Below are 27447 nucleotides of genomic sequence, written 5' to 3'. Positions count from 1 at the left end.
AGTCTGTCTGCTCATCTTAGCTTCGTGTGTGCGTGCACGCTCAGTCATGCCCAACTCTTCGTGACCCCCGTGGACTGTAGCCCGCCAGGTTCCTCTGTCCGTCGCATTTCCCAGGCAGGAACACTGGAAGGGGTTGCCATGTCCTTCTCTGGGGGATCTTCCTGACCCAGGGCTTGAACCTGCGTCTCCTGTACCTTCTGCATAGGCAGGCAGATTCTTTACCGCTGCCCCACTGGGGAAGCCCCCTCAGCTTCCTGCTGACCATTAAAAGTCCAAGCCTGTCATCCTCACACGTGCACTTTGCTGAGGATGTGAGAGGGGACAGTTTCAGGCTCTGCCAGCAGCTCCCAAGGGGGTCCCAGCCCTGTTGGCAGGGCAGCACTGGGGGCCATTCCGCCCCCGGGTGACCTGCGAGGAAGGAGGAGGTGCAGGGCACTGTCACCGAGGACAGAGCGCCCTGTCTTCCTCGTGACCCTCAGGGCCTCTGAATAGCCGCTGGCCCAGGGCACCGGGCTGAGCTGTGAGTCCGAGGAGACAGGGTCAAGCGGGGTGCCCCCCAGGCCTGGCGCCCCCAGGCCCATCTCCCGGCCCGGCCCCCTGGTCCATCCAAAGGAACTGGGCAAGGTCAGCCCCATGCGTGATGCTCCTTTCAGTGATGCATCCGAGAGCAGTGCACTCATCACAGAGAGGAGCCTCCGCGGAACAGGTTTCTTTTGTCGCCTGGGCTGCCCCAGGATGTGACGGGGGCCAAATGCACGTACGACCTGGGAACCAGACCGTCCTACTGGAAAACACCTGCGTGCATTTTCCTTCCAGGATTTACTCACCCTTTACACATCATCATGTTGGTTGTTTTGCAGTTTTCTTTTTGAACTCCCAAAATGTGCATTCAGAATATAACGTCCTTAAGTGTGGGGTTAGCGACGGACGCAGGGGGAGCGCGTTCACCCCGAGCGGTCACGACACTGGGGCAGAGTCTGTGTCCCCGGGGTGGCAGGGCCGGTGCCCTGGGGGGTGCGACAGACCTCAGGCCTTCCCTGGCACAGATGGAGTTTTATCTGCATGTTTTGGAAGACTCCCCAGGGACCCTCTATGTCCATGTGCTGGGCATCTGCTCCTCAAGCTGCGTTTCCCCCCTGCTCCCATTAAAGTAACTTTCTCCTGTTCAGGTCTGGTGAGGCCAGCCCATCAGGACATGGCTGCCCGTGAAAGATGGTTGTCACTCACAGACCTTAGAGAAGGGACACAGCCCACCAGGCACCACCATGCAGGGAGGGCGGGGGGGCCTGTGGACAGAGGCTTTACTGTGGTTTTCAAGGGAAGGAACGGGTGAGGCTGGACGAGCAGGCTGAGGGACCCCAGCGGCCCTGGGGGGCAGGGGCTGCCCCGGCTGTCTGGGACCCTCCCTGGGTGGTTAGGGCAGGGTGAGGGGCCCCAAGCATGAGAGCCCCACGGAGGAGGGCCGGTGAGGACTCTGCATGGTGGCTGTGTATTTGTGCTCCTGGCTGCGTCCTTGTCCATTTCTAGGAATCAGCTCTCCCTGGCAGGGCAGCCCCTCCAGTGCCCGCAAGACTCCCGATGCCAGAGCATCAGACACCCAGAACCGCAGAGGGCACTGAGCTTGGATCCGGCCCCAGGCTGGCTCCGCCTCCCGCCTCCCTCTCCCTTCCCTTCCCGCCTCATCCCTGGCTGGGGCGGCCTCACCCTGAGCCCGATGGGGACGGTCGGGGCAAGCTCGCTTGTCTCCTGGGAGGGCTGCCCCCGCTGGAGGGAGGGTGACCGTGTATGCTGGGGGCGTGGGGGTTCACTTCTGTGGTGTTGCCTCCCACACTTGTGGCCCCTGAGACCCCCTGCGTGGATTCCGCGCATCTGGCACCAGAGGCCACCCAGCCTCGGGGGTTTGCAGCCCTGCCCCCAGCAGTGCGTTTGGAAGGCGGAGGCATTAACCCGGGCGGCACATCCTGCTCCCGCGTCGTCCCTCAGGGCCCCTACACCGTCCTCCGGCGGTGGCTTGCTTTTCCACGCGAGTCCTGCGGAAGCACCTGCTTAATTGGAGCTGCTGGCCTTCCGCGGAACCGTGACCTTCAGCAGGGGTCGCGCAGGGGGCTTGAGCAAGGAACTCATCGCAGTGTGGCCCTCCCTCCCCGATTATCATCCTCGGTCAGGGAGGGCCCCGTTCACCCAGCAAACGCTGTCCTCCCCATCTATTCACACCCGTCCCGCAACGCTGGCAGACACCTGCTGGGCTCCGAGTTAGCCGGGCCCAGAGAGGGTGGGTGACCTGCCCGAGGTTCCCAGTGCGCCCCGCACCGGAAGCCTGGTGCTGTGTCGGGCCTGCAGGGCTCCCGGACGAAGCCACCCCTCCAGCCACAGTGCTCTGCTGGCGGAAGGAAGTCGAGGGCAGGGGGGTTTGCATCTCCCAGATTCTTGGAAGAGCACCGCGGGGTTCTGGGGTCCGCGTCAGCCCCCTCTGCGTGGCACCTGACAGCTCCTTTCCGCCTGCTCCCAGGTATTACCGGCGGCTCGGTTGCCTGTGAGTGATGGGAGGCTGACGTTTACCTGCAACTTGAGGCCTTCAGATCCAGCCCCCAGGCCTCGCGACTGGGAACACACGCCCCCTGCAGGCTGACTTTGGAAGAGCACACGTTTTTGACATGTCTGCAAACCTTTAAACTTGGGTTCACGTTAATTTTTTTCATTACTGAAGAAGTACCTGCTCAACATAGAATTCTTTGAACATATGAAGAATCATAAAGAAGTAAAAGCCACCCCAACACATTCCCACGGCCTAGGCAATTGGTGGGTCGGATTAGGGGGCTTCAGTGCAGTTTAGTTGCTCAGTTGTGTCCGACTCTTTGCAACGGTATGGACAGTAGCCCACCAGGCTCCTCTGTCCATGCAATTCTCCAGGCAAGAATACTGGAGTGGGTTGCCATTCCCTCTCCAAGGGATCTTCCCGACTCAGGGATCAAACCTGGGTCTCCTGCATTGCAGGTGGATTCCTTAGCATCTGAGCCACCAGGGAAGCCCAAAGTTCAGTGCAGTTTTAGTTGCTAAGTATTAGTACTTTCACGTCCACCCGTGCAGCGCCAGCCATCTTGCTGTGACCTGAGTGATGGGGGTTGGCTATCTCAGGACTCGAGAATGTGTTGCTGGTGAGGCTGAGGGCCCAGTGAGAGGACAGCTGCTTGGTGAAGGAGTCTCGTCTTAACACACACCTTCACGAGCAGCTGTGCCCACAAGACTGGCCCACGTGGGGCATCTCGCTCTCTTCCTCCTTCCCTGATTCTGTCTGATTCTATGTGGGAGATGTGAGATTTCTTCCTTGAGCTGTCAGTAGTTTATTCTGGGCTGGGATTGCAGATCCCCCTCAGCATGGCCTGGGCCACCTGAGCAAGTGGTTTAGCCTCTCTGAACTTCTTTGCTAAATCTCTAAAGTTGGCTCAGTAACAATTCATAGAGCTCTTGAGACGGTAAAATGACACACTTCCCATAGTGCCTGGGATCTAGTAAGTGCTTAATAAGTCCTGGCCACGCCCCTATCACCATCACTACCTGGCCACGCCCCCACTATCCCCATCATCATCTGACCACGCCCCCAAACATCCTCACCGTGTCCTCCGGCCCTGCCTGGTTTTGTCTGTAGGGAGTGATACTGGACAGAGAGCACCTCGCCCGCTTGCTCTCAGGCCTTCACACAGATCTCATTTGATTTGCGGCAACAATTTCCTTAAGGATGTTTACCTCTCGGTCTTAATTTGTTATTGGTTGCTGTTTATTATTTATCATTTTCAAATGAGAAGCTCTCGCCTTAAGGAAGTTACAGGTTTGGGCCACTGCTCCCTCCTGTCCCTCTTCTTCACTGGGCTAACACCTGCTCACCCTCAGACCTGGGCTCCAAGTCCTCGGTGCTTCCCCTGACCCCACAGTCATGGGACAGGCCCCCTGGACGTTCCCTGATGGCGCTCACAGCAGGGTGTGGTTCTGGGTCTGTGTGGGTGTTGCACGCTGACTGTTCTGCTGTCATACCTCCAGCCTGTCTTATAAAGCACATGCTGTAGGAGAAATGCCCAAGTGTGGTGTGGACTTGGATTGCTTGTGGCACAGAACCAAGCAGAAGCGTTTGCAATGCGATCAACTCCGCGTTGCTCTAGTTGCACCGCCCAGCCCCAGGGGGCGCTGTGCCACTTGCTGTAGATTTAGGCTTCTGGCTGTATCACAGCAGGTGTCCAGCAGGTGGCAGTGCCGTGCCTGGAGGAAGGAGCAGTCTTTTTTTCCTCATTCACACGTATCATGGGTTTGGCTAGTGATGGGGGGAGGGGGGCGCTCAGCATAGGTGAGGGAATCCCAGATCCCAGATTCTGTGGGGAGTCTCCACCAAATGCACCTGCCCCGGAGATTTGCAGGAAGTGGTTTTGGGGTGGAGCCCTAGACACATGCATTTTCCAAAAAGCGTCTCAGAAGAAAATGGTTAAGCTCCACGCGTGCAGGGGGTGCTGTTTTACATTCTCCTTACTTTCCGACCTCTGTCAATCCTTTAAATCTGTCTCCCAAGGGCCAGAAAGTACAACACCCTTTTCAAATAAAGGACAAAGGGTTAGCACGACTTATCTTGGGGGAAGACACATTTTTAATAAGCTTTGAGGTCTTTTTGTCAAACAAGTACTAATTGCTCTTTTTTAAAAATTGAGTGAATATTTTAATTTCAAACTTAAAGAGGGTTTGCAGAAGCAAATACAGAGAATTCTATGTACTTAGAGACCACATTTTAGTTTTTCCCATTGTCCCAGTAATGCCCAATATAGTAAAAGGATGTGGGGCTTCCCAGATGGTGCTCGTGGTAAAGAGCAGGCTTGCCGAAGCAGGAGATGTCAGAGATACAGGTTGATCCCTGGGTCGGGAAGATCCCTTGGAGGAGGGCATGGCAACCCACTCCAGTATTCTTGCCTGGAGAATCCCATGGACAGAGGAGCCTGGAGGGCTACAGTCCACAGGGTCACGAAGAGTCAGACACGACGGAAGTGACTTGGCACGCACGGTGAAAAGGTGCAGTCTGGGACCCCGCAGGCACCCTTCTACCTGGCAGAGTTCATCCATCTTCCCTTGGTTCTCTCAGGGGCCTCTTCCGAAGGTTACAGGGTGGTCGTGTGGAGCCTGCTGCCTGGTGCGGACTTGCTCAGTGTTTCCTGGTGGTGAGATGAGGGGCGTTTTTGCAGGAATATCATGGAGGGGACGTGTGTTTCTGGCGGTCCAGTCAGGGGGCAGTGGTGACCATTTGCCGTCACTGGCCATGTCCACTCTGACCCCCAGTTCACCTGGAACCTGCCAGATTCTGCACCGCTGGCTCCTCTTCCCTTTGTAGTCAGGGAGCATCTGAGAAAGCCCGTTTCCCCGTCTCCCTCTCACCTGCTGGTTTTTAGCATGCGCGGTATTTCTTGCCTGAATTAAGTAATTAACTGCTAAATGGAGACTTTCCTACTCCCATCCTTACTTCTCACACTAATTAGTTGGCTTTCTGTTATCAGAAGGAGCTTTCTCTTCCTGTTTATTTGTTCACGTATTTATAGTAATGTGGTTTCGTGGATTCCTGTTTTTTCAAGAGGTCTGTTAATGTTGTCCCACTTCGGGTCCAGGGAGCCTCTTCAGGATGGCCCGTGTGTCCTGTGGACAAATCGTCATCCTTTCTCCTTCTGACTCAGCACGGTGTTCCAAGCTCATCTTGTTTTTTTGTGCCTCAGTCCCCATCGAATCAGCCGTCTCTGTCAGGAGTCCCGATTCTTTTGAGTCCAGAGTGGAATTTAGAACCCAAGGTCCGGGTATTAAGTGTGCTCACTGCTCCCGGCCTGTTACTGACTCCAGGCCCTCTCAGAGGGGCTTGCTCTTTAGTCTCCCAGTCATGTCTGACTCTTTGCAACCCCATGGACTGTAGCCCGCCAGGCTCCTCTGTCCATGGGATTTCTCAGACAAGAACACTGGAGTGGGTTGTCATTCCTTCTCCAGAGGATCTTCCCAACCCAGGGGCTGAACCTGCATCTACGTTGGCAGGCGGATTCTTTACAGCTGAGCCGCCAGGAAAGCTCCTGCTCTTCTGTTCCACCTCTATGTGGTGGGTGCCCAAGGCTCTGCCCCTGTTCTCTCCCCGTAAATGCTCTTCCTAAGCGACTGCATTCAGACCTGTGGGTTTAAATATCGTCTCTTAGACTGAACCCGCGAAACCACCATCATTCAGCCATTTTTGCCTAAAAGTGACAATTTGACGCGATTGCAGTCCACATCTGCCAACAGATTCCATAACTTGACTCAACTCTGACTCTCCTTGAAGCTCCAAACTGGCACATGCGAGTACCCGGGTGGCACCGCCACAGAGGAGCCCTATGAACATGGGGTGGCCGGCCCGCTTCTGCAGGTCTCCAGCTCTCGTTTTCCCCGGGTAGGTTACAGCACCTTCGTCCAGTCCTTTGCCGAAGCCAGAACCCCAGGTGCGAGTGTGCAGCCAGAGTCGGGCGTGCGTCCGCTCACACCCAGGCGCGCCTACACAGTTCCTGTCTTGCTTTTCTGCTGAAACCGAGAGCTCATTCTGAAGCGCCTCCTTTTCTGGCCCAGTGCCGCGGAGTTTCGACTCCTTCCGCGAGCGCTGCGTCGCTGACCCCCTTCTCAGACTCTGGGAAGCCTGCTCCCGTTCATTTACTCACCTCTTCCTCGCCCCCGCCCCCACTGACTGCAGCCGGTCCGCTCACCCCTCTGGCCACCGCCTCGCCCAGAGTCCGTCCTCCCTTTCCCGCGCGCCAGGCCGCTTCTTCAGCAAACACGGCTTCTGTTGCGTGACGGTTCAGTTCAGTTCAGTCGCTCAGTCGTGTCCGACTCTTTGCAACCCCATGAAGTGCAGCACGCCAGGCCGCCCTGTCCATCACCAACTCCCAGGGTTGACCCAAACTCATGTCCATTGAGTCGGTGATGCCATCCAACCATCTCATCCTCTGTCGTCCCCTTCTCCTCCTGCCCTCAGTCTTTCCCAGCATCAGGGTCTTTTCAAATGAGTCAGCTCTTCGCATCAGGTGGCCAGGGTCACGTAACAGCCAGTGGTTTAAGAGAAGAGATGAGCAAATATGATCCTTTAGGAAAGCGATTATGGGAGTTTGTTGTTGTTCCAGCATGTGTCTGAATTTTCTGGTTTTGCTTGTTCTCAGACACTGGGCTCTGAGAAAGACAGGGGTGGGAAGGAAGCCCTTAGAGTCAGCGGCGCTGTTTTATCTCTTCGCGTTGTGTCGTGACCCTTGGTGAGGAGAGCGAGACACGATCCCATGATGTCACATAAAACCTCACCATTTCAGGTTAACCTCGGGAAGGGGGAGGATGGGTGTGGAGTGATTGTTAAATTTTTTTTTTACACCAATGCAGCTCTCTTCACTTCTGACTATAGGGTAGTTAAGCCAAACCCAGTCTTGCTTCCTGGAAGGCCTTTGGAGAGAGTGGTTTGGCGAGGGCTCCTTCAATTTGAAGATCAAAAATCTCAAACTGATATAAGGGGAAAATTAAAATTATACCTAAGCTTACATCCAGAAGAGCCCAGGCAGAGTTTTCACTGAGAGGGATTCACAGGACATTACCTTGGCAATGTCTGTGTGTGTCTGTGTGTGTGTGGGTGTGTGTGTGCCTTTCTGTGTCTCTCTGTGCCTGTCTGTCTCTGTGTTATGTGTGTGTCTGTGTCTGTGGTCTCTCTGTGACTGTGTGTCTGTCTCTATTGTGTGTGTCTCTCTGTGTATGTGTTTGTGTGTATGTGTGTCTGTGTGTGTCTCTGTGTATGTGTCTGTGTGTGTCTGTGTCTGTGTGTGTGTCTGTGTGTGTCTCTGTGTGTGTGTATCTCTGTGTGTGTGTGTCTGTGGTCTCTTTGTGACTGTGTGTGTCTGTCTCTATTGTGTGTGTGTCTCTGTGTCTGTCTCTGTGTGTGTCTCTGTGTGTGTGTATCTCTGTGTGTGTGTCTGTGGTCTCTTTGTGACTGTGTGTGTCTGTCTCTATTGTGTGTGTGTCTCTGTGTCTGTGTGTGTGTCTGTGTGTGTCTCTGTGTGTCTGTGTGTCTGTGTCTGTGTGTGTGTGTCTGCAGTCTCTCTGTGACTGTGTGTGTCTGTCTCTATTGTGTGTGTGTGTCTGTGTGTGTGTGTATGTCTGTGTGTCTGTCTCTATTGTGTCTGTATGTCTGTGTCTGTGTGTCTCTCTGTGTCTGTGTGTGTCTGTGTCTGTGTGTCTGTCTGTGTGTGTCTGTCTCTATTGTGTGTGTCTCTGTGTGTATGTGTGTGTCTATGTGTGTGTCTCTGTGACTGTGTCTCTGTGTGTCTCTGTGTGTGTGTGTCTGTCTCTATTGTGTCTGCGTCTGTGTGTGTCTGTGTGTCTCTCTGTGTGTCTGTGTGTCTCTCTGTGTCTGTGTGTCTGTGTCTGTGTGTGTGTCTCTTGTGTGTGTGTCTCTCTCTGTGTGTGTCTGTGTGTCTGTCTCTATTGTGTGTGTGTCTCTGTGTGTGTGTGTGTGTGTCTGTGTCTGTGTGTGTCTCTCTCTGTGTCTGTCTCTATTGTGTGTGTGTGTGTGTGTGTGTGTGTGTGTGTGTCTGTGTATGTCTTGTTTTCTCTCTCCTGCCTTCAGCTCCCACTTCTCCCTTCCTCTGCGTTGGTGGCCCCGGCAGCTCTGAGCTTCCGTGGCTTTTCTCGCCGACCCTCCTGGAGGAAAGCGAGAACTTCATCTTCTCCTCCGTTCTGACAAATGTTTCAGCCTCCATCTCCGCGGCTCCCGAGAGTCACTTGGGCATCCCCAGCCCACGCCCGTGGCCAGAAGCTCGAAAGTTCTGGGTGTGCTGTAGGCGTGGGGAGGGGCGGGCCCCCAGGCCTCTGGGAGCGGGGTCGGGGCCCCAGAGGAAGAGGCAGGCGCTGGTGCCACGAAAAGGGAAGGTGGGGCAGGCAGGTAGAAGCACCCTTATCTCTGGCGATGGGCTGCTCTATAAACGGCGGCACCAGGGTTGAACGTGGGTGTTTCTCGTTTTTTTTTTTAAAGCTCATCCGATTACTAACCCCCTATCCTCCCGTCCTCTCTCCTCTGTTAATTGGTGGGGTGTGGCGCTCTTCTCTTGCACGGCACAGAGGTGGAGGCTCCGCTCAGTCTGTCTCAGTTATCAGAAAGGCAGGGCTAATGAGCTGAGCGCCAGCCCAACCCCGACCCCCCGTGGCTGCCCTTCCCGGCCGAGCCAGCTGTCTGCTCTGTGCCCGGCGCTCCCCGCCCTCCGTGCGCAGTCCTGGGTCAGGACCTCGTTCCCTGGCCTCTTGTATCTCCCTGTCTGCGTTGTTGCCCCAACACAGGGACAGTGGGTCTCACCACCTTGGTGCTGTGCACTGCTGGGTGTGCAGACGGTGCTGGTGGATGGGGTGGGGTTAGTCGGATAGAACCTGCTGCCCAGGGTCAGGAGACCCCCCTCAGCCTCTGGACCCCCCTGGAGCTGAACACCCCCGCCCCTACGCAGTCTCAATGCCAGGTCTCCCCGCTTGCTGTGGGGGGTGGGGGGCTGGCCAACCCTGAGCAGCACTGGGGGTCTTTTCAGACCCCGTATTCACGTGACTCATGAGAGCCCCTCGAAGAGCGGGGTTTCTGTTGGCACATGAAGACATAGGCTCAGGGTGAAAGTTCTGGAAAACCAAGCCAGATCTGGTTGACCCCAGGACCCTGTTGGCTCATAGATCCCACGTCGGCCCTAGAAGGGCTCAGCAAAGGGTAAATCATGCCGTGGGGCCACCTCCCCTGCTGCTTGCACCCCTTCAGGGTAGGTTCGTGCTAAAGTCTCAGTGGGGCTGCCTCTGCCCGGAGGAGGACAGGTCAGGTGGGTGGGGTCTCTCCCCAGGACGTAACAGGTCCTCGCACACCCACAGATGTCCTCATGCGTCGTCCTGGGGTCTGGGGGGCTTGGATTAGCAAGGCCAGGCGTGGAGCATCCTGATCCGCGTTTCCTAGGGCCGGTCGCTGAGTTCAGGGGGCAGAGACATGCCATGGTGTCTTTGGGGTTCCCCTCCTGCGGGTCCGAATGAAAGGAGTGGGTGGGCCCCACGCAGCCCCACCCCTCTGTTGAACAGCTGAGCACAGTCCTGAGTCCCGTCACGAGCCCCTCTCCTGCTCCCCACCCTGGGGTCTGTCCTGGGGGGCCCAGTCCAGATAAAGAAGTGGGCTGTGAGCTGGGCCAGCTGCACCGTCCGTTCTGGGGGAGCCAGGTGTGTCCCGGGCGGTTCCGCTCACGGTGTGGACTCTCATTTCAGGCCTGCAGGTACGGCCACGTGCAGCATCTGGAGCACCTGCTCTTCTACGGGGCCGACATGGGGGCCCAGAATGCCTCGGGGAACACCGCCCTGCACATCTGCGCCCTCTACAACCAGGTCAGTGAGCTGGGCACACACCCCACACCCTCCGTAACTGTGCACCCCAGAGCCAGGGCTGTGCTGAGCGCTTTGCAGGTGGGTGTCCAGTTCCAGGTGCTGTAATGAAGCCCCACAGACGGGGCGGCTTAAACAGCAGACATTTATCTCTCACAGTCCTGGCTGCACGTCCCAGACCAAGGGGCCGCCTGCTTGGCTCCAGAGGAAGGCTGTCTTCCTGGTTTGGGTTTGCCTGGCCCCTTTTGGCTGTGTCCTCCCATGTGCAGAGACAGAAACAGCCCTTGGCTGTCTCTTCTGCAAGGATGCTAATCCTATCAGATCAGGGCCCCACCCTCACAACCTCATTTAAACTAATCACCTCGTAAAGACCCATCTCCAGACACAGTCACACTGGGGGTTAGGGCTTCAAGGTAGGAATCTGGGGAGACACAGACACTCAGTGCTTAGCTGGGAGAGCTCCTCACCAGCTTCCTTGAGGATAGTTATCCCTGTCATACGAGCTTTCCAGGTGGTGCTCGTGGTGAAGAACGTGCCTGCCAAATGCAGGAGACATAAGAGAATCAGGTTCCATCCCTGGATCGGGAAGCTCCCCTCAGAAGGGAATGGCAGCCCGCTGCAGGATTCTCGCCTCGAGAATCCCATGGACAGAGGAGCCTGGGGGGCTACAGTCCACAGTGTCACAAAGAGTTGGACCCGACTTAAGAGACTTAGCACGCACGACGCACAGCCCTGTCACAGAAGGAGAACCTGAGTCACAGGAAGTGAGAGGAAGGTCCTGGACACAGCTGGAGCAGTCAGAGCTGGGCGCAAATGCCGCCCCCGTGGCAGAGTCTGCAGGCACCCTGTCACACGTGCCCCAGAGTGGGTCTCCCCTGGGGCCTGGAGGGGGGCAGCTTGGAGCCATGAAATGGGGATTGGGAGCCGCTGACAAAGCCCTCAAGATGATTATGGCACCTCGCTGAACGCCAGTGGGACCACCGTGTAACAACAGCAAGCCTTTCCATCACTTGTACACACATGTCCCCAGTGGGCTTTTTCTGTTTAGTTCCTTCTTGCATGCTAAGTCGCTTCAGTCGTGTCCAAATCTCTTGTGACCCCATGGACTATATCCTGCCTGGCTCCTCTGTCCATGAGATTTTCCAGGCAAGAATACTGAAGTGGGTTGCCATGCCCTCCTCCGAGAGATCTTTCCTACTCAGGGATGGAACCCACATCTCTTATGTCTCCTGCACGGCAGGCGGGTTCTTTACCACGAGCGCCACCTGGGAAGCCTAATTCCTTCTTCACTGTGGTTAAATAAGTAAAACAGGGCAAATGTTCGACCGTCTTAACTATGCAGTTAAGGTGCGCGTCTCAGTAGCCTTAGATGCGCTCACATGGTACGAGTGTCACCTGCCTCTGTCTTCAGAACTTTCCATCTCCCCAAACTGATACTCTGTCTCCATCAACCCGCTCCCCGTCCCCTCCCCCAGCCGCACCGTCTGCTTCCTGTCTCTGTGAGCTTGACAGCTCCAGGGGCGTCCTACGAGGGGAATCGCGTGGAATCTCTCCTTTTGTCTCTCTTGCTTCACTCAGTGTAATGTCCTCAGGTTCATCCAGGTTGTGGCTGCGTCACACTTTTCTTCCTTTGTAAGGCTGAGTCATGTTCCCTCGTCATAGCTTTCAAGAGCTATGATAAACCTAGACACCATATTAAAAAGCAGAGACATCACTTTGCAGGCAAAGGTCCCTCTGGTCAAAGCTGTGGTTTTTCCAGTGGTCATGTATGGATATGAGAGTTGGACTATAAAGAAGGCTGAGTGCTGAAGAATTGATGCTTTTGAATTGTGGTGCCAAAGAAAACTCTTGAGAGTCCCTTGAATTTCGAGGAGATCAATCAATTCTAAAGGAAATCAACCCTGAAAATTCACTAGAAGGACTGATGCTGAGGCTGAAGCTCCAGTACTTTGGCCACCTGATGGGAAGAGCTGACTCATTGGAAAAGACGCTGATGCTGGGAAAGATCGAAGGAAGAAGGAGAAGGGGACGACAGAGGATGAGATGGTTGGACGGCATCACAGACTCAACGGACATGAGTTTGGGTAGACTCTGGGAGTTGGTGATGGACAGGGAGGCCTGGAGTGCTGCAGCCCATGGGGTCACAAAGAGTTGGACACGACTGAGCGGCTGAACAACAGCAGCAGTTTTCCCTTGTGAAGATGGACCACGTTTATCCTTTCATCCGTCAGGGGACACGGGCTGCCTCCATCTCTCACCTGTTGTGAACAGTGATGCTGTGAACACAGGAGTGCAGATCTCTCTTCAGGACCCCGCTCACCTCTTCTCGGCTCCATGAGTGGATCCTTCATGTGAGCAAGTTTATATAAAGGCCTTGCTCTCCCGTGTGAGAAGGACAGAAAACTCGGGCGAGCTGGGCGCGAGCATGCTCAGAAAGCAGCAGGGATGGGATGCGACCCCCGCCCTCCAGGCAAGGCTCCTCAGTGACAGGAGTCGCTTTGCCCTGGAAAACTCCTATGCATTCTTCAAGACCCAGTTGAGATACCTGCCCTCAGTCAAGCCTTTCCTTGATGAGCCCCTGGTAGAGTGAGTTGTGTTTTCACGCCACAGCCCTTTGCAGTACAGCCCAGGGGAACTGCCCAGGGCCAGGTCGTTATTAGGCCTTACCTGTCGTCCCTGCCGGCCTCCACTTGCCCCTTGGGCCCACCTTCTCAGGGACACAAACCGCCATCTCTCAGGGTGTCCCCTGCTCCCGGCACAAGAGAGCGGCTCGGCCAGATGGGGCTGGGGAAGCATTTCAGTCTGACTTCAAGGGATTTCCTGAAAGCTGCTGGCCAGCTCCTTAATGAAAGCATATTGATGGGATTTGCACACAGCTGGGGCCCTAGGTGTTCCAAGGCACATGGATGCTGGAACGGATTTATGAGCGCGGGGATATCTTGCTCGGCTGGGCTAGAAAAACACACGTCAGGAGGCTTGGCTTCGGCTGGTAAAACATCTGTGCCAACATGTGCCGCTTAATTATTGCTGTAGACGGGGAAAGCATTCCTTGATTTTTCCTGGTAGATTTTAAGCTTATTTTATCACGGGGAAAAAAAAACCCTAAACAGAAAACCATGTTTTTTGTCTCTTGAAATAATGGAGGGCAAGATGATCTTTGAAAGTGTAACCGTTTTTATTAGGATGTTGGGAATCTGTATTCTGAGTGACCTCTGGACCTGTCCCCACCCTCGGCCGATGGCTTTGGGATGACCCAGAACCGCCCAGGGCTCATAGAAGGACCCTGCCGCTCTTGCCTTGGGTTAGAGAGGCCAGCAGCCTTTTTCTGTAAAGAGTCACTGAATGACTATTCCGGCTTTTCAGACCACATGGACTTCTTCACAGCTACTTCACTCTGCCTCTGCCGTGTGAACTTAGCCACAGACGATATGCAGATTAATGTGTGGCTGTGTGCCAATAAAACTTTATTTATAAACCAGGCAGTGGGCCAGTTTAGCCTGTGGGCCCCAGTTTGCCAGGCCCAGGCGCAGAAGGCTGCATCTGGTCTCTCACCAGACGTAAGTTAAGGACAGACTCTCTGCTCCCAGCCGAGTGCCTTCCTCCTAGCGTTCTGGGGAGCCTGGCCAGGGCGTGAGAGCTGTCCCCTGTCCAGGGTCCTGGGACCGTCACGGCCCACCCGCTGCTGTCCAGCCCTACCCATCTGACCCTCTGCAGCAGCATGGGTAGAAATGCCTTTGGGGCCCCTCTTGTTTCGGACACCCAACGTTGCATTCTGTCCCAGAGGCCGTCATGGAGGGTCACAGACTCGCTTGGTGGCCCATGGGTTCTGGACAAGATGTCCAGTTGGGAGTCGGCGAGTGTTCTGGGATCCAGCCTCCCGAATCCCTCATATCCCTCCCTGGGATGCTAGTGTGACCTTTTAATCTTTTCCCTCAGCTTGTCCCACCGCTTCCCAACCCGTGAGAAAGGCCGGTGCAGATGGAATCTCAATGAAATTCAGAGACGCACAGCTCCGTGTACACTAGCATCCTTCTGATGAGCCGTCCTCGGGGGGATGGAGGGGTGGGCGGAGGGATCGAGGGCCCCCCAGCCTCTGTCAGGCACACCTGGCAATTGTGTTGACACCTAACCTGAGGCCCTGCCCTCCCCACGTCACCAGAGTGCTGGCCTCCTCGCTGAGTCCACTTCCTCTCCTGCACATGTGGGGTGTGTGAGGCCGGGCTCAGGGCCGACGAGAGAAACTCCTTCAAGCAGAAGGAGGTGTCGTATAGGGCCCTCTGGAGAGTGCTGCTGAGAAACAGACTCTCCCGGGGCGGGGACCTGGTGCCTTTGGGTCAGGACAGGAGCCAGGGAAGGGGATTAAGAAGCCGCCTCAAGATAGAGCCGCAATGCAGGGAGACGTGGCAGTCTGGGTTCCAGAAAATCCCTCCTCTGTGATGTGGAGATAATTATACCTAACTGGCAGGGCTGCTAAGAGGCTTAAAATAGGAAACAAACATATGGTGTGCCTGGCGTGCGGTCGATTTTCAGTAAAAGTAACTACGGTGGTGGTGATGGTGGTGATGGATGGTGACTGGTGATGATGGTGATGGTGATGGTGCTGACTGTGGTGATGCTACCCAAAGCTATGGTTTTCCCAGTAGTCACGTACGGGTGTGAGCGTTGGACCATAAACAAGACCGAGCGTTAAAGAATTGATGCCTTTGAGTTGTGATGCTGCCGAGGACTTTTGAGAGCCTCTTGAACAGCAAGGAGATCAAACCAGTCCTTCTTAAAGGAAATCAGCCCTGAATATTCATTGCAAGGACTGATGCTGAAGCTGAAGCTCCAATGCTTTGGGCACTGGATGCAAAGAACCGACTTGTTGGGGAAGACCTGATGCCGGGAAAGATTGAAGGCAAGAGTTAGAAGAGGGGCGACGAGGATGAGGTGGTTGGATGGCATCGCCAGCGCAATGGGCATGAGTTTGAACAAACTCCAGGAGATGGTGAAGGGCAGGGAAGCCTGGTGTGCTGCAGTCCATGGGGTCGCAGAGAGCCGGACACAACTGAGCGACTGAACGGCAGCAAATGGTGGTGCTGATGGTGACTACGGCGATGGTGGTGATGGTGGCGATTAGGATGGTGATGGTGATGCCACGCGTACTGCTGGTAATTTGACTTAACAAACTTCTCATTAAATGTGAAAGCATCAGCTTAATGGATTGATTGTGTGTTTTATCAGTTTTAGGCAGACCGCGTCTGTACACTTCCAGTAAAACACACTATGATCAGAATATCCTGTCTTCTTCTTTTATGAAGCCAACTAATTAGGGCTTTGATTGTAAGCAGCAAACTGCATCTCATCTCCGGCTCCTCGGTCTGTTGGCTGGCCTTCCAGGAGCCCCGGCGGGGGCGGGGAGGCCGGTAGACAGCCTGGTGTTTGTTTTTCTACCCTGGATAATGAAGGGAGGGAGGGAGTTTGAAATATCAAAGTTACTAAGCCAGGCAAATTTGTCTGGAAGGTTAAAAATTAAATAGACCCTGCCTCTCGGGAGCCGGCCTCCTGAGACAGGGTGGTCCCTGTGTCCTTCCACACCGCACACCGTGGTTGTCAGCATCGTAGCCAGTGGCAGTCTCTGCAGGGACCCTCATAGGGGCGATCGTCCCCTCGGCATTGAGGGTGTGCAGAAAGGTGTCCCCTAGTCATTCCCCTTAGATTCCACCAAGGAGCCTTTGGAGGCTGCTGTTGGTTGTCATTCCCTTGAACAGGCCAGGAGTTGCAGGCTTAGTCCAAGCGGCTCAGCTGTGAACGCCAAAGCCAGGCTCAAAACCCAGCCTGTATCTCTCCTCCCCCAGGCCTTGGCGACGGGTTCCTGTAACCCCTTGATTGGAGGTAGGAAGATGCTCCACTGGGCACAAGTCAGGTGAAGCCATGTGTCAGGGCGCGTGTGTGGTGTGGTCCTTGGGGCACTGCCCTTGAGAGCGGCTCGGTCTTTGGAGCCAGGTTCCAGCCTCGCTCTGGTGGCAGCAGCGTCCCAGCTCTGCACTTCACCCTTTTATTGATCGCATGCATCCGGGCTCTTCCTAGATTTATGTCTCATGGGACAGGCTCGTTTCAAGGGATCATTTAGACTGGAAACGAATTCCTAACTCATAATTTGGAGTGCTGAGTAGTTCGTGTCTGTGACATTTAAGTGACTGTAGTCATTTCTCCAGAAGTCATCCCTGGATAATAATTGGATATTCTTCCTGATGCTTTGGCCCTCAAAACACTCAGGGTGCATCTGTGTCTGCACTTGATGGGCTCCTTTAAAATGATGAAGACACACCTCAGTGTGTCCTCCGAGATCCCCTCGCAAGGGGACCCACAGGGCAGCCAGCAGCCACGCACGGGCACCACGAGGCTCCCACTAGCAACTTCGCTGGGTCAGGACTTCTCCTTTTGCTCGCTTCCTGAAGCTGCAGGTTTTCATTCAAGCCTTCCTGGCCTCCACTGCCTTATCTGTGAAATGGGCCTCCTACTACCTCTAGCAAGGATGTGCTGAGGGTGGAATCAGGGAATGGAGAGGTGTGTCTTCTGAACTGTAGAGCATCCGTGTGTGCACACGTGTGCACACAGACACATACACCTGTCTGTACACACACACACACGCACACACACACACGCACACACACACAGTGTCATCATTATAAAGTCACATGAACCACGTGCCCTGCGGTTTTGAAATCTCTCCCCTTTCCAAGTCTGGCAGCTATTAGAATGACAGGGTGTGTGCCTTGGGCTTGGTTAATATTGACTCAGAGCTGTCCCTCTGTGGGTGGGCGGAGGAGTGTTCTGAGATCCTGGCTGGCTTCCTCCTGGGAGGGTGTGACTGGCAGTGCCTGGCAAGGGTTAGTCTTGGCTTCCTAGGAGATACACCTCCCTGATGGGAGTTTTCAGTGGAAGTCCTTGCAGAGAGGTGGGGAGCGGTTACATGGAATTGCCAGGCCAGACTCTTGCCCTGGGTTCTGATGGGCCCCAGTGGCTCCGGACATCTGGGACGGTCACCTGGCGGGTCCTCCCCGGCCGCCTTGGAGCCGGGCCAGGGCACACTTAGGCCAGTGCAGACTCAGTTCAGAATGAGCCCCCAGGCAGCTCTCAGGTCCCCGAGCTCCAGAAGCGTTGCCCTGGCTGGCTGCCCCCGGAGTCTGTTCTCTCTCACCTGCTTCCCCCACACCCTGGATGGTAACCTGCCGAAATCCGGCTCATCCATAGGCCCTGTGTCCCCTCAGGGCCAGGGCTTTCTCAGATAACAGCTTCAGGCCGGGGTATGTGACCTTGGGCCAGGATCCAGGGCTCATCTCCCCTGGAAGTAACGCCCGGGGCTCTTCTTTTACAGCCTGCAACTGTACCCCAAGTGTGAAAGGTGTGTTTGCCAAGCACAGGTCCATCTTTTAAACTTTTCTTTTAAGTGTTTTAGTTACTCAGAGCACTGCCTGGACGCAGACTCATGGAAAAGGTTCAGACAGTGTAGGCCGAGACGGGGTTTCCCTGTAGTTTCCACCTGTCAACGTGGTGTGGGCCTGCCCACCTCTGAACCAAGGGCATCACACGCTCACGGCTGTTTCAACAGTGGGCTCCTGCCCGTGTGTCCTCCGCCCTCTTTTGTTCTCCTAACCTCTGTCTGCGCGTGTCCTTCTTGCCGCCGTGGAGCCTGCCCTCCCTCCCAAGGGCCCCAAGTCTCTCTGCCTGCCTTGGACCCAGCCTGAAGTGGTCCTCAGGCCCTCTCTCCAGCCACAGCAGTCCCCGACGGCAGCCTCCCTCCAGGCCCTCAGTGTGTGCCCCGAGTCTGCAGTGACCCTCACGGCCACTCAGGTGTGCCACTGAGGCCCGGGACCCCGGCCACACAACAGCAGTCTTTCCTGTAGAACTCGGAGCCGTCCTGCCTGCGGCCAGCGGGTTTGTGAGCAGACCCCGCCCTGTCCCGTGTGTCTGCCCGAGTGCAGCTCAGAGAACAAGGGTCCTGCTGTCTCAGCTCCTGTTTGCTCCGTGCACCGATATCCCCCCATTCATATCATCGTCCTGCGAGGGAGGCCCCGGGGCCTCACCCGGCTCTTGGGGGTCAGGGCAGCCCCACCGTGCTCCGGGCTGGGCCTGGCGGGCACAGAGCCAGCTTGCTGCCAGCGTTCTCTGTCTGCGTCCCTCCTTGTCTCTCCCCTGGTGTCCGTGTCTCCTGGTCTTTCTGACCCTGTGTCTCTCCATGTCTCTCCCTGGGTCTCTGTCTCTCTGTCTCTCGTGGTCTCTGACTGTCTCTGTGTCCCTCTTGATCTCTCTGTCTCTGACTCTCTGTTTCTTACTTTTCTATGGATAACATTTAACACCTTTATTGAGACTTATCTCACACACCATACAGTTTGCCTATCTGAAATATACAATTCAGTGCTTTTCAATCTGCTTGCACATTGCCTAACCACCCCACAGTTACTATTAGAACGTTTTCATCACCCCAAACCACTCCCCACCTGCAGCCCCCACCCCGGGCAGCGCCCGCCCCTCCTGTCTCCGGATCTCCAGGCTGCTGTTCGCCCAGGTCCCCCTCCTGCGCCGTGTGTCCTGGTCTCGGCCCTTGTCCGTCCCAGGGCGCCGGGTCCCCCGGGGCTGGGGTGGGGCTGCTGGCCCGGCCCTGTAAGCAGGTCCCTGGGTGGAAAGCCCTGGTGGTTGCCTCATGGCCTCTTCACTCAGCAGTGACTTACCAAGCGTGCAGCCTGGGGGGCCGTGCCTGTTGCCTCTGCTCCGGACTCTGTAGATGGCGGTGGACCAGGGCAATGGGCCTGGGGCGGGGGCTTGCCGTGGGGGACAGTGCAGCCCCCTGCGTGAGGCGCCAGCGCCTGTGGGCACTTGAACATCTGAATACTCATCCCCAAGTGTCACCTGCTCGTTCGTAACCGCCCAGCTGCGTCCGGTGGCAGAGGACTCGAATCATCACTGCTTCTGCATCCGTCTGCTTCCGCCTGTCTCTCTTTCATTTCACCTGGCGCTCCGTGCGGCTTCAGGACCTCAGTTCCCCGACCAGGGATTGAACCTGGGCCCCTGCAGACAGTGCTCGGAGTTCTCACCACTAGGCGACCCGGGAGCTCGCTTCACGTGGGTATTTTCCTCTGTGGGTATTTGTCCCCACCTCCCCAGCAGGACTTCTGAGAGGGTGAGCCTCCCAGGTGAACAGTAGAGGCTCACGAAATGGACAGGACCAGATCCCTTTTCACTGTACAGATAACACGAGAAAAGAACATTGGCTGCCTCGACGGTAGAAAGTGTGAGTGCAGAAAATAGCAACACAAGGCTCCTTCTGTTTGTTCCCCCACCCTTTTTCCTTCCTGAGAAAGTAATTCCTGTCAACGGGTAACTTCTTTACAGAATTATTCATTGCTTTCTAAAATATAGACTTTAAAATGGAAGTGAAAACGAAGCTATATTGTTGCTCTGAGACTCATGTTTTCTAGTTAGGCAGTTTGGATTTTCTTCTAGTCAGTGTATTATTGGCGTATGTTGGGTTTTTTTTGTTTGTTTTGTTTTTGCTATCACTGCCTTGGTAAAGAATGTTCTGTGGAGAATATTATGGAGGTTCCTTAAAAAACTAAAAATAGAGATACCAAATGATCCAGCAATGCCACTCCTGGGCATATATCTGGACAAAATGCTGATTGAAAAAGACCCCTGCACCCTGGTGTTCATAGCAGCACTCTTTACAGTAGCCAGGAGATGGAAGCCACCTAAAGGCCCATCAGCAGAGGACTGGATGAAGTCGTGGTACATCTACACCATGGGACGTTACTCAGCCATAAAAATAGTGAAGTAATGCCCTCTGCAGCAACATGGGAGGACCTGGAGATTATCACACCAAGTGAGCCAGATAAAGATACGTGTCACTTTTATATGGAACCTGAAACCAACTTATTTACAAAACAGACTCATAGACATAGAAAAACACATGGTTTCCAAAGGGGAAAGTGGGAGAGGGATCAATCAGGAATTTAGGATTAACAGATACAGGTCTTACTAAACATAAAACAGACAAGCAGCAAGGACCTACTGTGTGGCTCAGAGAAGTATATCGAGATCCTGTAACGACCTCTGATGGAAAACTATCTGAAACAGACTGTGCATCTGTGTGTATAACTGGATCACTTTGCGGTGCGTCAGCAACGTCGCAGATCAACTGCACTTCAATAGAAAGCTGTTTTGACAACAAAGGTATTCCAGGATCATTCCCACTTTTCCTTATTTTAGAGTACTTTTGCCATCTCCACATTTTCTCTTCTTTCCTTTTGGAGTTTACTTGTGGTCTTTCAATTAGTACATATTTCTTTGCACGTGCAAAGCTCTCTGTAAAGGTGCTCAGTTGCTCAGTCATGTCTGACTCTTTGCCATCCAGTGAACTGTTGCCCTCCAGCCTCCTCTGTCTGTGGGATTTTCCAGGCAAGAATACCAGAGTGGGTTGCCATTTCCTTCCGCATGCATCAGTTCAGTTCAGTTCAGTCGCTCAGTCGTGTCCTACTCTGCAATCCCATGGACTACCGAATGCCAGGCTTCCTGTCCATCACCAGCTCCCAAAGCTTGCTCAAACTCATGTCCATTGAGTCGGTGATGCCATCCAACCATCTCATTCTCTGTCATCCCCTTCTCCTCCCACCTTCAATCCTTCCCACCATCAGGGTCTTTTTCAATGAGTCAGTTCTTTGCATCAGGTAGGTGGCCAAAGTATTGGAGTTTCAGCTCCAGCATCAGTGAATATTCGGTGTTGATCTCCTTTAGGATGGACTGGTTGGATCTCCCTGCAGTCCAAGGGACTCTCAAGAGTGTTCTCCAACACCACAGTTCAAAAGCATGAATTCTTCCGCACTCAGCTTTCTCCATGGGTAGATACAGTCTTAAAAAGAATCACTGGCCGTGGGGTGTGTGTATGTGAAATTTTTGCAGATTCTGCTGAGTCGCCGTCCCAAGTCTTTGCGGCAGTGAAGGTTCAGCTGGCAGCGTCCGGGCATCTGCCCTCCTCCTGGTTGCTCCAGTGAGCAGAAACGCCCTCCTGTTGACTTCGTGTCTCCACGTCTCTGAACTCCTGCAAGCTCAGCCTGTGAACAAGCTCCTTTGGAAGATGTATGTGCCGTGATTTGCAAACAGATCTCTTCTTCCCTCTGCAGGACAGCTGTGCACGTGTGCTTCTGTTTCGAGGTGGAGATAAGGAACTGAAGAATTACAACAGCCAGACCCCGTTCCAGGTAACAGGCTCCTCCAGCCCCCGCGACACCCCCGGGCCGCGCGCCCGACCCTGGTGTCGGGGGCGGGGTCTGTGTTTGGAGCGCGACCCTATTTCAGATTGCCTGTCCACACCAGCTTCCTTCTGATTAGAACAAACAGCTAAGGCTACGCCTTAGCCACGCCTCCGGGGGGCGATTCACGAAGGCAGTCTGGGAAAAGCAGAAAGACGGGGACGTTGTCGTTGCGGTGGCGGGCAATGCTGGCTTCGCTGCCCGTCGTGTGAATGGGGACAGTCTCCTGGGGGCGGGGGGTGGTTTGCCATCCGTCCGGTGCCCCCACTTGGCCTGCTGTCCTGGGTGGAGGGTCAACGACCCAGCGCGGAGCGGCCACGGGGTTACGAAGTGGAGCAAAGAGGTGGGGTCCTGCTTTTTAAACTGTGGTAAAATGTGTATTACACAGAGGGTGCCATCGCAGCCGAGCAGCTCAGTGGCCGTGGGCACCGGGCGTGGTGGTGGCGGCCCCTCTGTGTGGTTTCTCATCAGCCCAAGGGAAACTCTGGGCCCGGAAGAGTCGCTCCCTGCTCCTCCCTCCCGCAGCCCCTGGGCAGCCGCTCACTTCCCTCTGTCCCGAGGATGAGCTGCCTCTGGACGTTGCAGGAGCACAGGGGCTGGTGCCATACGTGGTCTTTGTGCTGAGCTGCTTTCGCTCAGCACGGCCTTTTCACGGTCCATCTGTGTGGTCGGGTGTATCGCGGCTTCATCCCTTTTTGTGGCTGAGTAATACCCCGTTTTATAAACGTGGGGCTCATCGAATTTTGATGCAGCTGACCAGATGGTTTAGGATGAAAGAACTTTTTTTTTTTTTTTTTGGCTAAACGCCCAAAGTTACAGAAATGCTTTTTCTTCCTAAACACAGTCAGCTCGCTCTCTCTCCTCAAACTGAACATTGAGGTGACTGTGATTCTTTTTATCTGGAAAGAATTTTTACACCTTCCTGAGCAGAGAGAGGTCTCACGTTTAGACCTGGCTTCCATGGGTGACTTGGCTCATCCTCTCCTTGTCAGCGTCAGCGCTCAGTCGTGTCCGACTCTTTGCGAATCCGTGGACTGCAGCCCACCAGGCTCCTCTGTCCATGGGATTTTCCAGACAAGAGTACTGGAGTGGGTTACCATTTCCTCCTCCAAGGGGTCTTTCCAGCCCAGGGATCGAACCCGCATCGCGGGTGTCTCCTGAATTGCAGGCCGATTTTTCACCCGCTGAGCCATCAGGGATTCCTCCGCTCAGATATGAGTAGTATAGATGGGTTTGATATCTTTTTAAAAATTGCTGTATTTTTGGCTGTGCTGTGCTCCACTGCTGTGTGTTTTTGTTTGTGTCTAGTGGCGGCCACTCGCTAGTTGTGCTGTGCGGCTCCTCATTGCAGTGGCCTCTCTGGTTGCTGAGCGCGGGCTGTGGGCGCATGGGCTTCAGTCGTCACAGCACGCAGGCTCTCGAGCCCAGGCCCAGTAGTCGTTGCTCTGGACTTCGTTGCTCCAAAGGCGTGTGGGACCGTCATGGCTCAGGGATCAGACCCATGTCTCCCCCATTGGCAGGCAGATTCTTTACCACTGAGCCACTGGGAAAGCCCTTGATGGCTTGAAAATGAGTCAGGTCAATCCCCAAACGAAGCTGGGTGTTTAACAGTCATCGTTAATAAGTTTGCTCAGCTCATGAGCAGCGGCAGGCTTGGGTTTTACTCTGCACCTGTGGCTTAAAGGTATTTAATGTGAGATGGGTCACGGAGGTGAGTGCCTGGTGTGCTATTGGGTCTACAAAGACTGTGCTTTCTTCCCCAAAGCACGTCCTCTTCGCAGTGGTGATAGTGAGGGAGTGTGGGCTCTTGCCACTTCGTGGTGGGACTCATCCATGCGTCGGTGGTCTCAGTTTAAATATCTTGTTGCTATTAAGTGATGTATTTCCATGGCCCTTTTTTTGAAGTCAAACAGTACTTAAATTGCTTAGGAAACAGCAGCTAATGCCCTTGGCTGGGAAAGGTTGAAGGCAAAAGGAGAAGAGGGCAGCAGAGGATGAGACAGTTGGATGGCATCACCGACTCAATGGACATGTATGAGCTTGGGCAAACTCTGGGGGTTGGTGAGGGACAGGGAGGCCTGGCGTGCTGCAGTCCACCGGGTCACAAAGAGCGGGACATGACCGAGCAACTAAAGAACAATAGCAGTGCCCTTTGATGTGGGTTGGCACATGGACGGTACCACAGAGCCATTGCTACCCTTCTGGGCAGAGGTTTGTAACTGCCACCTGACTCCCCAGGGGAGTGAGTTGTGCGTGGCACCTGGGACAGAAGGTCACTGTTGGCAAACCGCTCCCCCGCCGTGAGTCCCCACTCCTATCCTGTCCCCCCAGGCAGCGACCACCTGGGTGGGGGGGGGATGCCCTTCTTCCAGGAGTCCTGGCAGGAACCCTTCTGCGCCACCGCCCCTGCCCCCCACCCCGCAGCAGATCCACCCCAGCTCACACCCGAGGCCATCTGTCTCGATTTTGCTAACAATAATCAATCAAGAGCCCCAAATGGTTCAGGAAGACAATTACGCCTGAATAATAGGGCCTTGTGCCCTGCAGACATTGTTCAGTGTCGGGGCAGAATCAAAGCCTGGGATGCGCTCGGCACACCCAGTACGGAGCTGGCCTCCAAGCCTCGCACGTCCCCACCTCCTGGTGTTTTCATGGTGCAGAGAGACTTACTTCAGCCTCTGGAGCCTTGCCTGTAAAAGGTCCCCAGCATTCACATTGCATTCCAGATCCTTCCCCTCCCGGTGATGAAAAATGAACCCCTCACTGTTGATTTCGGGGGTAATGTTAGCTTGCCTCATCATTTAATAGGGCTCAAGTGTGTCCACCTGGGAAGCCTTGATGGTATTCAGCTGCTGTTGTGAGCAGGGGCCTTTCTAACAAACCGTGGGCTATTTGGCAGACTTCATCTGGCCGAACTTTGCTTGATGATTTAATCCAAAGGCTGGAGCAACAGCAGCAGGACATGCAAGTCCTCAGACTCCCCTCGTAGTACCCTGAATCCAAAGCCTGGGGGCAGGGCTCCGGGTCCTGAGTCCTCTAGAGACCTCCGCATCTGCTCAGGGTTGAGAATCGCGAGAGACAGAGGTGACGTTTTGAAGGAAGAGAAGGAAGAGCAGCAGGAGTGTCTACATCACTGGGATGTTTCTTAAATAACAGTGGTCATGACTGTGATGGTGCTGATTGTCTGAGTCACCCTGGGCCGCCATGACAGAGTACGTGGACTGGGGGCTTAAACAGCAGACATTACTCCTCACAGCCTGGAGACGAGAAGTCCGAGGTCAAGGCGCTGGCAGATGCAGTTTCTGGGAGGGCTCTCTTCCTGGCTTACAGACAGGCACCTGGTCACTGGTGTTTCTTCAGTGTACTGTGAAAACAGAGAGAGAGAAGGAGAGGCTTCTGGTGTTTCTTCCTCTTCTTGTAGGAACAGCAATCTTATCTGATTAGCTTCCCACCCTTATGACCTCATCTAGCCTTACTTACCTCTCTGGAGGCCCTGTGTACAATTTCATCACAGTGGGAGATGCGGTTCAATCATAACGTTAATGATGATGGTGATGGTGATAGTTTTGGTGGTGATGCTGGTGGTTGTTATGCCCGCAGTCCAAGTCCCCACAGCTGAGAAAACAAGACATCCACGGCAATGCAAACGCAGAACAGGAGTTTATTGCTAGCTCGAGCCAGGGCCCAAGTCACATCCAGCGCAGTGGAGTGGAGCAAGGGCCCCGAGCCCTGAATTACAGCAGTATTTATAGGTTTAAGACAAAGACAGGGCGTTGGCAGGGGCGGATTGGTTGTAAGGGTTCCTTAGCATCTACTAATTGGCTAGATTTTCACGCGCGCGGGCTTTCTCAGGGGGTTTTCATCCTCGTCCTGATAAGCTTGAACCAGGCTATAGGGAGTACACTGATTGGTCGAGTCCTGGCGCCGGCGGAGGATGATCTCAGCTCCTCCTTGGCAATAACTCAGCCCCTCTGTAAAGGAGACTTAGGCCTACCTTGGCCCCCTGAAGGCTGTCATGGCGTCTGTTTGGTCCTAACAATGGTGATGGTGGTGATGCTGATGGTGGTGATAGTGGTGGTGATGGTGGTGATACTGGTGATGCTGGTGGTGATGGTGGTTGGTGATGGTGCTGGTGGTGCTGGTGGTGATGCTGGTGATGATGCTGGTGGTGATGGTGATGATGCTGGTGATGATGCTGGTGGTTATGGTTGTGATGGTGATGGTGGTGATGATGGTGGTGATGGTGGTGATGGTGGTGATGATGCTGGTGGTGATGATGCTGATGGTGATGGTGGTGATGGTAGTGGTGGTGGTGGTGGTGGTGATGGTGGTGATCGTGGTGATCATCCTGGTGGTGATGGTGGTGGTGATGCTGGTGATGATGGTGATGGTGATGATGCTGGTGATGGTGGTGATGATACTGGTGGTGATGATGCTGGTGGTGATGGTGGTGATGCTGGTGGTGATGGTGGTGATGGTGATGATGCTGGTGATGGTGGTGATGATGATGCTGGTGATGATGCTGGTGGTGCTGGTGGTGATCATCCTGGTGGTGATGGTGGTGGTGATGCTGGTGATGATGGTGATGGTGATGGTGGTGGTGGTGGTGATGGTGGTGATGATGGTGGTGATGCTGGTGGTGATCCTGATGGTGATGGTGGTGATGGTGATGATGCTGGTGATGGTGGTGATGATGCTGGTGGTGATGGTGGTGATGCTGGTGATGATGCTGGTGGTGCTGGTGGTGATCATCCTGGTGGTGATGGTGGTGGTGATGCTGGTGATGATGGTGATGGTGATGATGGTGATGGTGGTGGTGGTGGTGATGGTGGTGATGATGGTGGTGATGCTGGTGGTGATCCTGATGGTGATGGTGGTGATGGTGATGATGCTGGTGGTGATGATGCTGGTGGTGATGGTGGTGATGCTGGTGATGATGCTGGTGGTGCTGGTGGTGATCATCCTGGTGGTGATGGTGGTGGTGATGCTGGTGATGATGGTGATGGTGGTGGTGGTGGTGATGGTGGTGATGATGGTGGTGATGCTGGTGGTGATCCTGATGGTGATGGTGGTGATGGTGATGATGCTGGTGATGGTGGTGATGATGCTGGTGGTGATGATGCTGGTGGTGATGGTGGTGGTGCTGGTGGTGATCATCCTGGTGGTGATGGTGATGATGCTGGTGATGGTGGTGATGATGCTGGTGGTGATGGTGGTGATGCTGGTGGTGATCCTGATGGTGATGGTGGTGATGGTGATGATGCTGGTGATGGTGGTGATGATGCTGGTGGTGATGGTGGTGATGCTGGTGATGGTGATGGTGATGATGCTGGTGATGGTGGTGATGATGCTGGTGGTGATGATGATGCTGGTGATGATGCTGGTGGTGCTGGTGGTGATCATCCTGGTGGTGATGGTGACGATGGTGGTGATGGTGGTCTAGTGTGTTGCTGATCATAGTGATGATGACTCTTCCCAGTTGCACAGAATCTCAAAGCTCACAAATGCTCTTCTGTACATTTTCATTTAATCTTTGACAGCCCAACGAGGTGGGATTTTTATGTCCAGTTTATGGGAGACATGGAGTTGGGGATGGACGCCTAGGCTTCCTGAATCAGTCAGTGGCCTCCAGGCCATTGAGTGCCATCCTGGGCTCTGGTCTGGGGAGAAGGCAGGGCCGTCCTCTGGCCCGTGAGTGCTCTTCCATCCTGGCGTGGAGCGAACAGCAACAGGGAATCCTTTGCTTTCTGGATCACTCACT

General features: G+C 54.6%; 1 protein-coding gene across 1 annotated transcript in view; it reads left to right on the top strand.

The window, feature by feature from the left end:
- Positions 1-27447, top strand: part of SHANK2 (SH3 and multiple ankyrin repeat domains 2) — a 564129-nt gene that overhangs the window by 133774 nt on the left and 402908 nt on the right. Inside the window, exons 9-10 of the mRNA XM_018043149.1 lie at positions 10285-10401; positions 21558-21635. Of these exons, the coding sequence (XP_017898638.1) occupies positions 10285-10401; positions 21558-21635 (195 nt within the window). The remainder of the gene's footprint in view (positions 1-10284; positions 10402-21557; positions 21636-27447) is intronic.

The sequence above is a fragment of the Capra hircus genome, chromosome 29, assembly GCF_001704415.2.
Source record: "Capra hircus breed San Clemente chromosome 29, ASM170441v1, whole genome shotgun sequence".
Taxonomy (NCBI): Eukaryota; Metazoa; Chordata; class Mammalia; order Artiodactyla; family Bovidae; genus Capra; species Capra hircus.
The sequence above is the reverse complement of the archived record's forward strand: the minus strand, read 5'-3'. Positions and strand labels throughout refer to the sequence as shown.